At 37.2% G+C, this 15,035-nt stretch overlaps 1 protein-coding gene across 3 annotated transcripts in view; it reads right to left on the bottom strand.

Moving 5' to 3' along the window:
* The window catches only part of ARMC8 (armadillo repeat containing 8), a 91,036-nt gene that overhangs the window by 49,365 nt on the left and 26,636 nt on the right, over positions 1 to 15,035 (bottom strand). For 2 of the 3 annotated variants that reach the window (XM_033131894.1, XM_033131895.1), the window contains 7 exons: positions 11,715 to 11,786; positions 10,173 to 10,315; positions 9,967 to 10,064; positions 6,670 to 6,762; positions 2,133 to 2,213; positions 468 to 543; positions 281 to 371 (listed from right to left, as the gene is read on the bottom strand). In XM_033131894.1, the coding sequence (XP_032987785.1) occupies positions 281 to 371; positions 468 to 543; positions 2,133 to 2,213; positions 6,670 to 6,762; positions 9,967 to 10,064; positions 10,173 to 10,315; positions 11,715 to 11,786 (654 nt within the window). Of the gene's footprint in view, positions 1 to 280; positions 372 to 467; positions 544 to 2,132; positions 2,214 to 6,669; positions 6,763 to 9,966; positions 10,065 to 10,172; positions 10,329 to 11,714; positions 11,787 to 15,035 lie in introns of those variants that run through there. The other variant, XM_033131896.1, reaches the window with a different exon arrangement.

Below are 15,035 nucleotides of genomic sequence, written 5' to 3'. Positions count from 1 at the left end.
ATTGCAAATGAAATATAAGGAGAAGGGAATAAATGTAATAAAGAATATAATAATTTTCTGTAGATAATCTTAGATGTTATATGAGTTCCTGTTCTACACACTACTGAGTAAAATGAGTAAAAAACTCACATCCATTTAAGAAAATAATGAGACAACTGTCTGACTTTCTAAAAATCCCCACACATAGTGGGGATTGGAAGGAAACTAATTAGGCTGTCCAAAAATACTCTAAGATAGTGATAAAGCACTGTCTTTCTTCCCACATTGTCTTTACTTTTACCATTTTGCTGATGTGAGCTGCATCTCAATAGGCTTATCCCTCTGTAACATCTTCACAAAAATTTGTGGTAATAATTCTCCATCAACCAAAACTAGAAGTAAAACAAACAACAAGAATTAAGGAATTCTTTAAATCTACAAAGTTCATAAATTAAATCTTGTAGGTGCCACTGAAAGTTCCAGCCTACCATTTACCAGGGTCATCGATACCTGGGGGTTTTCAAAGGCTAAAACTGAGAAGCATTTCAGTGCTTGCATTCGAACCTGTAGAAATAAATGAACAAAGTGTTTATTTTAATTTTGCAAATATGAATTTTAATGTTTCAGAATCTAAACTGAAGAAATAACTTTAAATCTGCTTAAAGTACTAAAGGAAGGACTAAGGAATAAAAATAAGTCCTGTCCATCCGAAGAGTGCAGTAAGTTAAAATTATAAAAAGTTAAAATTAATTTTGAAGTAATAGAGAAGAAAAAACAGTGAAGAAGTAAAAGTGAAGTAGATAAATCCCTAATCAAATTTAAAAGAACACTGTACAAAATACAATGTTGGTAAGGCAAAGGGAATTTAATAACAATTAATTACCAACTGCCTTCCAAATGGGACATTTCTTCTTCCCAAACTACAAAACAATGAACTAAAGGGAAAGAAAGAGACAAAACAAAACAACCAAAGAGTACTCTTATAGTTGCATATGGGATAGGGGTGGGGGAAGAAAGGAAAACAAAATTACAATAAAAGTTTGAAAAGGACTAAACCAATTTAACTTTCAAAACCCCAAACGCCTATAAATTTTGCTACCATTCCTTAAAACCAGGTAACTGGTCTGGGATGATACCAAGGGCCCAAACTCTTGACCACAAACAACATGTTTTTAATTTGTAGGAGCACCATGACAGCAGTTATTTTTCATTCTTTCTGTTCAGTTTTTCCCAGCTGATCTAACCCTCACTTCCAAGCCCGCGTACATATTCGATATCCTTTTGTGGAAACTGAGATTGGCAGGCTAAGTAGCTGAGGTGTGAAGAAGCCCCGTGCCTCACTTGGGCACTGCGCCTATCCTTGTGAGCTCTTCACAAGGATGAACTTTGGATGTCTGAGGTAGGGAAAACACACGTATTAGCAGGCTGCAATAAAGCTAAGGACCAAAAAAGCAGACTACGATCGGTGCAAGTGGATAGAAGACAAAACGACAGCCTCTCTGCTCTACAGGAAACTTCTGGCATACCCAGCTCTAATGTGACACAATAAGGACAATGTCGCAATATTTGCTTCCATTTGCTAGTTGAACAATGAAATGTCCAAAATTTTAGCCACATGCCTGACAATGTATCATGATTCTGCTTACCCAAAAGACAGTAAACAAAATTTAATCAACAAATCTGAAAACCCTTGACTTTTAAACTAAAAATACAAAACAGAACACATTTTAAATGTTGATGTATATGTGGGTATGTGCTGTAAGTTTGAGTCACTGTGGCTAAATAAAGGTCTCACAGATGAAACCCCAAGTCTTTCCTGATGTAGCAAGCCACTGTTCTTATATACTGTAAGGCGTCAGCTTTAACACAGACACCTAACTGGAAGAGACTAGTAATGATCACAGGTGAAAATCAACAGCAACTCATGCCACAACCATATCCTGAAAAACAAGGAAAGGCAAGAGTAGATTTTCTTTTTTAAGGAGAATTCTATATGTAAGACAATGCCCCATAACATTTTACTAATAAAATACTACTCTTGATCACAATGTCTATCAAAGAAGCAATAAAATAACGTGGGTCTCTTTCTAGACCAAGATTCTAGAAACCAAAAATAAAGTATAAAAATCTGGCCATAATTTTTAACATCTTACTTTATAAGATACTGAGGTTAGTAGGTGAGCAATATTCTGAACTGCACCATGGTTAAATAAAATTGTTTGATGATCTGGACCCTGTAAGAAAAAAGAATATAGTAATACATTAAGAAGAGTAATAATTCATTACAATAAAACATTTACTCAAATGTAGAAAACCACACACAATACAATGGAGAATTCTTCTCTTGCATACAGCCATCTCAAAAAAAGCAGGGCAGACACTGTTTTTAGGCCTGCAAGGAGCTGCCATACCTTACCTCATCCCAATGCTGCAGTGTTACTGCCTTATTTCCTCTCCAAAACAAGGAAGGGTGCACAGAAGCTATCCTGGCACAGCCCCGTTGTATTTCTTAAACAGATTCTCCTACAGCAACAGAACCACTGTGAATTCTGCATTTCCTGTGCACACCCTCACCCTATGCCCACAGGAGACAGTGGTAGTCATTTTTACAATTAAGATGGTGAACTAGACAGGAGATACCTAAAATAATAATTGTAAGATGAACTGGAGCAGTGACGAATCAATCTCAACACCTCAGGAAGTCTGAGTAATAAATGGTGGGAAACACAGCACTCCATCACTGAGAAGTGAACAGCGTGTTTTGGTATCTTGTGTCTATCTTGTTTCTTTTCCCCAAACCACCACTTCTTAGAGTAGCAAACTAAAGAAATAGAAAAATTCAGGTATTTTAGTTTTCACCAACTCTGTTTTCTACTAATCGATTTACTGAAGATCTTTAAAGTGGCAGAAGCCAAAGGTTTAGCCAAGACTTCCAATTTGCCACAGTTCTTATTCATTCATTTTATGTCCCACTCAAATAATGAAAAGTCAATTAAAGCCAGGACAAAGATGGTAATTAATACTTATCATTATTTAAAAGAGACAAAAACATAGATAGGCTACCTGCCTGGGTTTACCAGAGGAAACCAGTTACTAGTCTAGAAAAAGAGCTCTCAAATTTCTCCAATACACTATTTAGCCAAGTAACCACTATCGTAGGGGTGCTCATTCTTTCTTAGACCAAAATAATCATCATTTGAAGTGGGGAGAGTAGCATTTGTACTTCTGAATAATAAAATAGCCATATTCTATTTTATAGGTAAAAGCCCCCTAAACATTTTACATAAAATTAAACAATTTACATCCTTAAAAAAAACTCCAGCAATTTCTCTTCATTTCTATACATTTTCTAACTTCTGATTTCTTATTTTTAGTCACTATGTAAAATTCCAGTTTACTCCGGCAAAGCCCCATTACATATTTCAGGCAAGTTCTAATGTCTCACTATTATAAACAATGTTTTGTTGAACTTTATTAAAGCTGCATCTCAGTGCAGATCCTTAGGGTATAAAGATAAAATTCCCCGAGTACAACTGCTTGATACATTTATCACTACATATCCATCTAGAGTAGTGCAAGCTTGCTTTTATAATGACTTAAAATGCTGACATTCTCAGGGCACAGGCTGGAAGAATGCTCTCTCCTACCTCATCCTCACCCCTGAATCTGCAATTATAATTATAGGTACTATTTACTGGGTACTTGCTATGTGCTGGGCACTGCTCTAAAAGCTTTACTTGAATTATCTCATTTAAAATAGAGGCGTCTCTGGCTGATTCATTATAAAAACGTGGTAGATGGAGACTGTAACGGGGGAGCCAAAGAAAGAAGGGTCTCCTAAGAATCAGACTATTTTTTTCCTACCTGGTAACAAGTAGGTAACTAAAATAAATTGTGAAGATAAGCCTGAGAGAGCCTCGGCTAATGTGTCAGCATACTAAGATGGTTTGGCCTTCCTTATAAACTTTAGCACCCCAAATTAAATTCCGGCAGTGCTTAGCAGGAGAGCTAAGTAGCACGGTGCTGCCTCCACCCCTTGTACCTCACTGTTCTTCCCCCTCTTCTTCAGCTAATCGCTCCCCTGCTTTGAGGCAACCTAAAACTAATAGATTATTTTATGTTCCTCATGGCATTTATACATATGCAAAAAAACACATAAGTATATTCTTTCCCCCATTTTAACACAAATGGTTGAATACCATATAGAGATGTGTGTGTGTGTGTGTGTGTGTGTGTGTGTATAAAGTATTATGTGTACTATAAATACATATATATTGCCCTAAACCTTTTATTTCCTTTATCATATATCTCAGAGATCATTTATATCAGTACATAAAGAGCTTTCTCATTTCTTTTTGGGCCTTATTCATTGTATGAATGTGCCATACTTTAACTAGTACCCTATAGTTAGACATTTAGATTGTTTTCAGTCTTTTACTATTATACATACTCGTACATCACGTCAATGAATATCCATATGCATACATCTTTTATTTCCTAAGAGCTAAATCACTTGTGGAATATCTTCAGATGGAATTGCTTACGAATAATGGTGAAAAGATCAAGCACAATGCAATTCTCTGAACATAACTGTTCACCACTGCTTACAAGATAATGTATTTTTTAATCCCTCACATTCTTTGCCCCAAAGATTGCAGCAAATATTTGTTACAAAAGAAGCTCTTCCTACTCTCTGCGGTCATACATAGGATTGTGTAAAAACAATTTTAAGGAATTAGTGGCTGAACCAACTAGAGAAGGATGAGCTATCATTTGATTGTTATCAAGTCTCTCTTCAGTCTCTTCAAATCAACTTGCATGAACCTGGGGTTACTGAGGCAGCACCCACAGGGCGGGAGACACATAAGCCCTCATGATCTTAAACTCCAAAAGGTTATTTCTATTGTCATTGGGTTTATAATGCAATCATGTTTCCTGAGGTCTAGTTATATCTCAGAAAACTTAATTTGGTCATTTCAGTGCAGTAGCAAATGCTAATTATCAGGCTAAAAGAAAGCTGAATTAAGATGATTTCCTCTGATAACATCTTCAGTTCTGGTAGTGGCATGAGGGTGCCTGCAAATTCTTGCTCAGCCTAAGCTTCTCTCCAGCAAAAGAACTAGTGATTTAATGGTATTCCTTCATCTATGATTTTAGCTAAAACAGAACTGAGAAGTTCCAGATGAGCAAGCCTGAAAGTGTTGAGAAGTTTCTAACGAATACTTCTAAAAGCGATTTTAGGAATGGGATTATTCCAACGTCTCATAATTGAACATAATTTGACATGTAGGAGTTACATACATCCAGATCCAATTTTCAGTGTCCTTTGGGGATTACAGTGGTTGTAACTAGTCGATGCTGTGGTGTTCTCGAGCACTCAGGTATAGATGCTCAAAGATCTTCAATGATGGACAGAGTTCTGGAGAACCCTATGCTACCTGCCAGAGCTGGCTAGAAGACATCATTTCGTTGTTGGAAGATTCTAGACCTTGTTGGTTCAGCTCATTTTTACCAAATGAAACGCAACAAAACTGTTGTTTTTTCAAAGCTTTTCTTTGTCCTCCTCAAAAGATTAAGGATTGTCTGACATCCCTGGTCTTGTGAGTTAGTTTATCCACTGTCAAAGCAATCTGAGAAGAAAAACTTCAAACATTTTTGACAAAAATCTCAAATTCTGAATGCCTTAAATAGAATTCAGTAGGCTGTGATAATCAGCTAGGATTTGGGAAGGGGTTTAAACATTTAAATTATAAGCAATAGGTAATTTTTTGGGAATCAAATTATTTAATTTTCATTTATTTGGGAAACAGATCTAAAATGGCAAAGGTCTGCGATCTTCCTACTTTAGTATGTAGGTACTCACTTCTCTTTCCCTTCTTCCCTATTGTTCCTCAAACTCTTCACTTTGCATTTGTATTATAAATGATAGTTAGCTGAGTAATGCTGTCCTGAAAAAAATTATGAAAGGTCTCAAATAAATAATCGCCCATAGTTATCAAAAGAGTACACTCAATGTGTAAACTATGAAGCAAATCAAGAACTTCACACCACTTTTCAGTTATGTTCAGGTTTTAATAACACAAATTGCTCTCTGAACAAAGAGCAGAGAAGAATCTCTCATTTCTCCTTGTATGACATCACTTAAAACAACTCCCAAAAATGTGGAAACTGAGGATGTAGGGCAACAGTCATGATAACACCCTGCTTTTAGGGATACAAAATGGTACAACTTCTATACAAGACAGTATATGGTAAAATTACAAATGTATACCTTCTTTGAGTCAGCAATTCCGTTTCTTATACCATATCTTACATATAAGGTATTTATTGCACATTGTTTTGTAATAACATAAGAATGGAAACCAGTTAAATGTCCAACAACAGAGAACTGGTTAAATAAATTACTGTACATCTATACAGTAAAATACTATATGGCTGTTTAAAAAAAGAACGAGGGAGCTCCTTATGTACTGATGTGGAATAGCCTTCAAAATATGTTAAGTGAAAAATGTAAGGTGCAGAAGGTGTATGTATGGTATACAGTCATTTGTGCCACAAAAAGGGGAGGGAGATACATACATAGGTCTGCTTACATGTGTAGATTATCTCTGGGAGGACACACAAAGGAGGCACATCTCCTGCGGGCACATAACATTGTACAGTACAGAGAATACTTATTCTGGTTCTTACTTTACAGCAGTGGGAGAAGATCTGACAGATGTACTCCTGGGTGTAGCGGGACCTGCTAAGCAGCGCCATGAGGTGCGGTATCACCGTGGCATCCTGGAGGTGAAGGGAAGGAGAACACAGCAACCAGGAACTTAGACACTGTGAACACAGCTAACACACTATTTCCATGAGCAGGTACTTTGGCAAGCCTTTTATCTTAACGACAGTAACTCAAGTCTGCTTAAGGAACACAGCAAAACAAAAGCAACATGGCCATCAAAACTGTCTGTGCAAAGGACAAGGAGAGGGGCTTTAACATTCATGCTCGACAATAAAATACAAGAACAGAAAACTCAATTTCTTTCCCATAAACAGCCTACATTCCCACGATAAAACAAAATCATTTCAGTAAGACTTGACAGAAATCTGTTCTGAAACCCAAAGTGAGACAATTAGTAAGATATTAATAAATAGCTTATAAGGAGGAATTATTGTATAAAAATAAAACCTGGCAATTTTGATCTCTGAGATGTTAAGGTAAGTATAAGTAACTAGTAACAATCTCTCATAATGACTGTAGTTAGCTAATTTCCATCTTCACAATAACAACTCTTCACTTACAGCATACTCTCTACTATTGTTGACACTTAGCAACACATGTGACGGTACAGAAGAGAGAAGCATCCACCCAACCTGCTGCAGGGCTTTCCAAGACTCTCCTTTTTATCGGAGTGCAAAAGGAATTAGAAGTCGAAAGGGGATTTGAACTGAACTGCAGAAGGAAAGGAGATTTAGCTCAAGCATCTAGCCAATGCTGTCATGAGTCCTACAGATATGCCTCTCAAGTATGAATGTGCATGCAAATTCCTAGGGAATATTCTTTACGTGCAGATTCTGGCTCTATAGGTTTGGAGTATGTCCTAAGATTCTGCATTCTAACTAGTTCCCAGATGAGGCCACATAGACCACACTGCGACAAAAGACAACAAAGGGCAAGGAAGAAAACTTAAAAGAATACCACCGGTGGGATGAACAAGATTTGGGGTTTCCCTTAGAATGAAAAAAATACCCAAGATATGTAAACACTAAGTTAAAAAAACAACAGAAGGCTGTTGATTCCCTACAAGTAGAAGCCTCTCCTTTTGCTTATTAGTATAACTCTCTGAGTTGTCAAAAACAGTTTAAAAACAAAATGGAAAAATTAGAAAACCTCAAAAAAAAAAGTCAGGTACTAAACGCATAGAAAGAAAGGGAAGAGAGAAGATGATATGTCAAGTATGTGTTTATTTCACTGGGGAGCCAGGAGACAGTGGTCGCATGGGAAGAAGACAGGGAAGGAGGAAGCCACTAAGATACAACAGGCAATCGAGAGGAAGATAAAAAAGGACTCTATTAGGCTCCTAACCCCACTTCCACCTCCTTCCTTTCCCCCAGTGCTCTCTCTTCCTCAGTCTTTCTGTCTCAACAGCCCCATCCCATTTCTTAACACCTACCCCCCTTTCTTCCAACTGTGTTACATCTGTAGTTTATAATTCAGTAAACAGGCAAAGAAGAGTTACATAATTTGTCCAAAGTCACCCATCAGATAAATAGGATTTCAAACTAGACATCTTACCCTCTTCCAATTTGACCACTGTCTTGAGTTTAGTGCCTGAGTTGCCATGGCAGCTGGCCTCTGCACAATCCAACTCACAGACCTCAGTTAATTACACTGAAACACTACTCTCTGTCATTATCCTATCCAATACTTTTTATGAATTCTCCATTGTCTCTGAAGCATAAAGTTGAGATATTTCAAAATTTACATGTTCTTACTGTGAAAGTCACTCAATGTCCCTGGTTCTTAATTTTTCTCATGTAAAAAAGTTAAGTTGATATACACCAGAGTTTTCCCAATTATGCACCATGATTCATTAGTGAATCATGAAACTAATTTAGGGAGTGAGGAGGAAGGAGTTAAAACAGTTGGCCAGAGTCAATTTCTCCCTCTATTCCTGGACTGGGGATTGCAGAGGAACTTCTAGAGTAAAGAAGATAGTGGGTGGTTTAATCTCTTAAACAAAATAATACGACCTAAGGAGAACAGATAGGCATTTATTATGCTCAAGTTTGAGAACTATAGTAAACAATTTCCAGATTGATGAGGCACGGCCCCCTGAGGTATAAAATTGAGGTATGTCATAGTTTACAGCCTCCCTGTTGTGCGAGGTGACCCACAAACCTCCCTTACAGACCTCATGTATCATTACAGGCCAGAGGAGAACGTGCCTCATGTGTGAAGGATGGATTATGGAGCCATAGGACACGTCCCCTCTTCATGCTTGCTTTGCCTATGCCTCTTGATTGCTTATATTCTTGAAATATTTGTAAAGGGTGATTCTGGACAAGATCTCTGACTCGTATGTGTCCCATTTGACATTCTGGTTCTTTGTGTTAGCTCAGAGAATCACAACCAGCATTTTTTTTTAAAATGATAAAGCATAGAATAGAAACCAGAGGAATACTGGAATTATTTTGTAAAGATTGCCTCAGGATATTCTCTCTTTCTCTCTCCACCCCGCTCTCTCACACACACACAAATTCACACATATGCATGGGTGGCAATGGAAAATATATTTCTTACTGTGGATTATGAATAAGTGTATTTGAAAAACACTGACCTGGATAATTTTCATTAAGAAAGCCCCATGTAATCAACATATAAAAATACCCTCTAATAATCCCTGAGGTTTTTTAAAACTACTGAATGACTCAAAAGATATTTGGATTCTTTTGCACGTATTCTCTGATTCTTGCCTGGCAAGTAAGCCTCTTGCAAGCTGATACTGCTTCCTCTCTCCAGCTGGAGCTAACGCTGATGTCCTTCTTGCATTAGACTATTCTGCCCACTGTTCTGCATATTCTCTTCCCCAGACTGGCCTCTTTATTCTCTAAATCTTATCCATTATTCAAGACCCAGGTCAAATTCTGTCTTCTCTATAAACCTTCTCTGCTGGATTTACCCTAGAGTGACTAGAACTCCTTATCATTCATTTAGCATTAAATATACTGCCTTATATTAAAAGATCAAATGGGTCATTTTCCCAAAAAAAAAAAAAAAAAAAAAAAAACAACTTATAAATCCCTCAAGGTCTGAGACTATCTTATACTTCTTTACAAAGCCTAGAACATTTGACACTTGCAAATTAGCAAGAACTCAAGTACTTCTTGAGACTTTTCTGTAACACAACAGGTATGATGAGTTTTGAGATGCTCAGTAAGTTAGAAGTATGCTGCTAGTGAAATGCAACTGATGATTCAAAAACACCTAAAACTCACTGTATACAGTAACTCCTCTGGAGTGACGGGACTGGTGAAGACGGTGCGCAGGCATCGCAGGCAAGCTTCAATGAACTTCAGGTCTGGGGACAGTAGTCCTATTATTAGAAAATAGATTTGAGACTCATCCTTCTTTCAACCTGTATTTTAAAACACTGCAAACCAATTCTAGTTTTTACTTGTACAAAAATGACTTCCCTACATACCTTGCAGTAAGGCAGGGATAATATGGCAATCTAGTAGAGACTTGACATTGTTTTCAGTACCCATAGCAAGACTTCCCAATACCACTGCACATTCAGTTTTCAGCTCTGTGCTTGAGGTTTCTTGCTGAAGCAAGTACAACAATCTAAAAAGAAGAACTTGATAAACAGAAGGGACTAAAAAACTTAAAATTAGCTGAAAGTGATGTGACAGAAAAAGGCTACAAATACACTACACATACTACAAATCAGTTGGTGAGCTTACAGAAGGCTAGGAAACGGTCATTTGTCTCCGTCAGCTGCTAATTTAATAGAGGAATATCTAGAAAAAAGTCTAGAAGAGATTTTCTTCATTATGATCAAAATAGCTATCATATAATCTCAGAGTTTATCAGAACTATAAATCTGAAAGTTGTCCAGAAGGGCTCTTTGTAGAAACAGCAGCACCACAGTACACGTTATCTGCCACTTCAGTATATGAAGACTCTCAATGCCAAGTGCTGCCAGATCTTAAATTCAGACTCAAAATGGACCTTGACTATCCTTAGTTGAGAGATTACAGAAGTCTAGCCTAGAAGGAATATTCAGTGCTTGTGCAGTAATTCAAGCAAGGGAAGCTCTCTTCTTTCTCCAATGCTCCTATTTGAGGGATTAGGGGATCCTCCCATTTCCACTCCAGCCCAGCCTGCCAAACAACTACTCCCCAAATTCTAATCATCCACCACTTATGACCATCTCCCTTATGTTCTAAGGTAGAGCCTCATGTTCCCTAAAGAATATTTATATGTACTGAACACTAATCCCCTAAGAAAGGTTACTGTGTGCTTTATGGTTATCAAAGTATATACTCATACTTGAAGTTAGTTATAATAAAAACAATACAACCATTAATCCCGTATCAAAAGATAGAAAGGAAAGAAAAGAGAAAAAAACCAAAATATTTTAAGATTCTAAGTGAAAAGCAACTGCATATAAACCTTAGTTCTGAGTAGCAAAGCAAACAGGAAGTTATACAACTGTCACTGCCAAAATGGAGCTTATTAGATTAGAAGAAATCAAACTTTCTATGTTAACTTAAAAAACAGCAAATTCTAAAAATTAGCAAGAAAAACAAAAAAGCAGAATTAAAAACCAAGCAGGTCTTTTTTTTTAATTCAAAAAGGGTTTTGAGAATCCTAAGAAATGACTACACAATCACACAAAAACTGCCACAGTTCTAACAAGACAGGGGAGAAAGAATTGGGCTGCTGTATATTGCCTACCTAACTGACACATCCTTTTATTGCAGGTAAGGCCAATGTTCTTCCTGAATTCAAAAAGTACTCATACATTTGCTTCCTATTCCATTCTCTGATGCTTTAATTTGTGGGTGTTTTTTTTTTTTTTAAACAAATGCTTCATAAATTCATGGCATTTAAAAAAATTAAGAGGCTTTTCAAAAATAGGATAGGCAATACAGAAAAAAGATGGATCTCATGGCTGAGAATGAGAAACACATTAGAAACTTAGTATGAATAGCTGAAAAGGGGATGACAGCAAACGTACCTTGGAACAGCTCCTAAGACAATGAGGTTGGCTTTCTGCTTGTTGTTTCCAATTACAGCATTTTTCATGTCTCTGAATTCAGGGGAAGAGAAAAAGGTAAGATATGTTGAGACATCCCAGAAAAATCAAAGATCAGTTCTTTCCACTTTATCTTTATTATGCAACATCTTAGACTGGCAAGTATAGAAGTTAGTGACAAACTCAAAGCACTGACACTTTTCCACTGGAGGGCCATAGAGAAGAGACAGAAACAGGTGCTGAGTGAACCCGGGGGGCTATAAAGCAGGAGAGCACTGGAACGGGGCAAGAGGGAATAGCCTGACTATTGGCAAAGGACTTCCAATACAAAAATAAAACTGAGTTCTTCAATAAAGGCCACCAAACCTTTGAATATACAGAAATACAGACCACCTTCTCACTCGGCTCTGGGAGTGGAGAATAAAAGCAACCAACCCACAGAAAGCATCTGACCTTGTTTCAGGGAGAATGATTTTGTTTACTCTTTTTCAGACTTCTTTTGGACTGAATATTTTTTATGATTCCATTTTATCTCCTTTATTGTTTTATTAACAGTACCTCTTTGGGTTTTGTTCTATTGTTTTTTAGTGGTTGCTTTACAATCTACATGTGTATCTTTTCACGCATCAGTCAATCTTCAAGGGATATTACCCCATTTCTTGTGTACTGTAAGGGCCTTGCAAGTATATACTTCCACTTCCCCATCCATTCTTTGTGCTGCTGTCACACATTTTATTTTTAAATTAATTAGAAACAATATATTATTACTATTTTTGCTTAAGCAGCTAATTATCTCTTAAGGAGATTAAAAATAAGAAAACAATTATTATATTTCTCACATATTCACCAGTATTTTTTATTCTAGCTGCACTCAGATCTTTACTTTACCAGGAATAAAACTTTATTCCACAATAAGACTACCTCTATCAATGACCAACTGGTTCACAAACACGTAGTTGGTCCCAAAAGACAGATGGAGAAAAAATAAATTGATCCAAATAAACCTCGTACTACTAATAAAATGTTTATTAAAAAAATACTTACCCTAATTGGTCAGCAGTGCTATCTTAACCTAGAACACTGGAACACTATGTGACTCTATATAGCAGTGGTTCTCAGTGTGAAGAAGAGGGCATTACAGTCCCCTTAGGGGTTTTTCAGAAGTGTATGGGGGTAGCTGGGAATTTCTGGTCATAATTTTTACAAATAGAAAGAATTTTTGTATCTGCCCTGTAAATAAAAGGGAGATTATCTTTTGCTAAAAGTTATTTCATTTTCGAAAATCAGATCACGAGCACAGTGGCACTCGTGGTATTTGAGTCATCAATACCATACACTACCTTAGTCATATTTGCAGCTCTTGCATTCATACTACTTCATTAAGTTCTCTAACACAGTCATGCCTAAGCATTTACATACGGAAACATCTTCTTTTTAAATCTATCCTTTACATTACATTATAGGCAGGGCAGGCATTTTTGGCCATATTGTTATGGATTTAATTTCAGTATAGTACAGGACATGTTACCAAATGTTTATAAGGGAAAGTCAGGTCTGAAAGCGTAAAGACCATTGCTATTGCTATACAGCCTCCAAGTTCTTAGCTCACCCATTTCTTTTCTATCCCATTCCTATCCCAAAGTAAGCTTCCCAGATCGTCGTCCAGCATCCCTTTTGAATTCCCCTTTTAGGTGGCAGAGCTCTACAATATATAGGAACTTTTTGCCAACCCTGAAGAGTTACAATCCTGAAAAACTTCTATAGCTGGCAAACCAAAATCTTGTAGAAAAAAAGAGTAGAAAACGGGGGGGGGGGGGGGGGGGGGGAGGAAGGAGTTACTTTTAAAACATCAACAACTAAATGTTACAGTCAGCATGTGTTTCCAATACCGAGTAAATTCACTGGCATTAAAAACCCTGGTAATAATTATATCCTTCTCTTCAATTACCTTCTTTGATTACTGCAGAAAAACACTGGTATGTGTAGTAATTTGCTGAAAGCTGATTCTTCCCACAGTTTTTGAAGAGCATTTTCACAAGTCTTGCCCAGTACCTGCCTAGTCTTCCATTAGCTCAGTGCCTGAGGGTAGGTTTCTTTTTAGGGCCTGATCTCTCTCTCTCTATAAACTATCTCTATAAACTATCCCTTGGATCTTCCATATGGTTCACAGGGGATCAGTAAGAGTATTTTTTGTTTATAGGACCAAACTGAGGCTTACTAAGGTTTTTACCACATTCTGATACATGATTATAAAATTATGTGATCTCAAAGCCGCATTTAGCAAAGGACAGTTGGTGAGAGAGAGTAGGCTCCTGCCTCCTTATGGAAGCCTGTGTTTTTCTTAGAGACTTACTTAGCAATCATCAGCTTACAGACCTCACCCTGCAGTTTGTTATGTACTCACATCTCCATCTCTTCTCAGAATGTGTTATACCTAAGTAATGTAGCACATTCATTTGTCTAGCAGCTAACCATTGAGAGTGTATTTTATGCCAGGTGCCATTCTGGATATTTTCTCTATTCTGGAACTCCCAACCATAACATTTTCCGGGATTTCTCCCCATTCTTCCTAAACTAAGCAAAATTAGATACCCCCCCCATTACCATATAAACACATTCCAAATATCTGAAACCATGCCAGAGTAAATTTTTTTATAGACAAAAGCAAATAAAAATCCCTCCAAGACCAATTGTCTAGTTCGCCTAATAGTTGCAAAAAGTACATGATGCGAGACAGCTGGTAATTATAGAGTAAATCCAGACTAAAGAGAACACGATTAATAAAATGGACCAATGTCTAAAGAAAACAATTCTTGCTCTGACTCTAATAAGTAAAATATATCTATGCTACATAAGAACAAATGTTTATGCCCAGCAAATAAATTCTGTTCTGCTATTACTATAAAGGGACACTATAAGATCATTTGAATGAAAAAGTTAAAACCAAGATGAGAATCACCACACATACTCAGCTTTAGCAGATCTAAGTACAGTGTAGGATTCCATTTCAGAGCCAGCCAGATGAAGCTTCTTTCAGTTCCCAGAGTATAGCTCTTCTCTAACTCCTTATCCCCTCCCTCATAACCTTCCCAGGCTAACCACTCGTCTTTCAGGTCTGAACTTAGATGGCAATGTCACCTCCTTGCAGAAGCATGCCCTGACAACTCCCAGGTCTGGGTTGGGTGTCCCTCCTGGGTGCCCTCCATCACAATACACTCATTACTTTGTTAGGAGAGAATTCTGTTTCCTCTGGAGAGGCAAGAAAGCCAGTCTGACCTGGAAATAGCAAAGAAGTTACTATCA

The sequence above is a fragment of the Rhinolophus ferrumequinum genome, chromosome 17, assembly GCF_004115265.2.
Source record: "Rhinolophus ferrumequinum isolate MPI-CBG mRhiFer1 chromosome 17, mRhiFer1_v1.p, whole genome shotgun sequence".
NCBI lineage: Eukaryota > Metazoa > Chordata > Mammalia > Chiroptera > Rhinolophidae > Rhinolophus > Rhinolophus ferrumequinum.
Note: the sequence above shows the minus strand (reverse complement) of the source record. Positions and strands in the feature narration are given on the sequence as shown.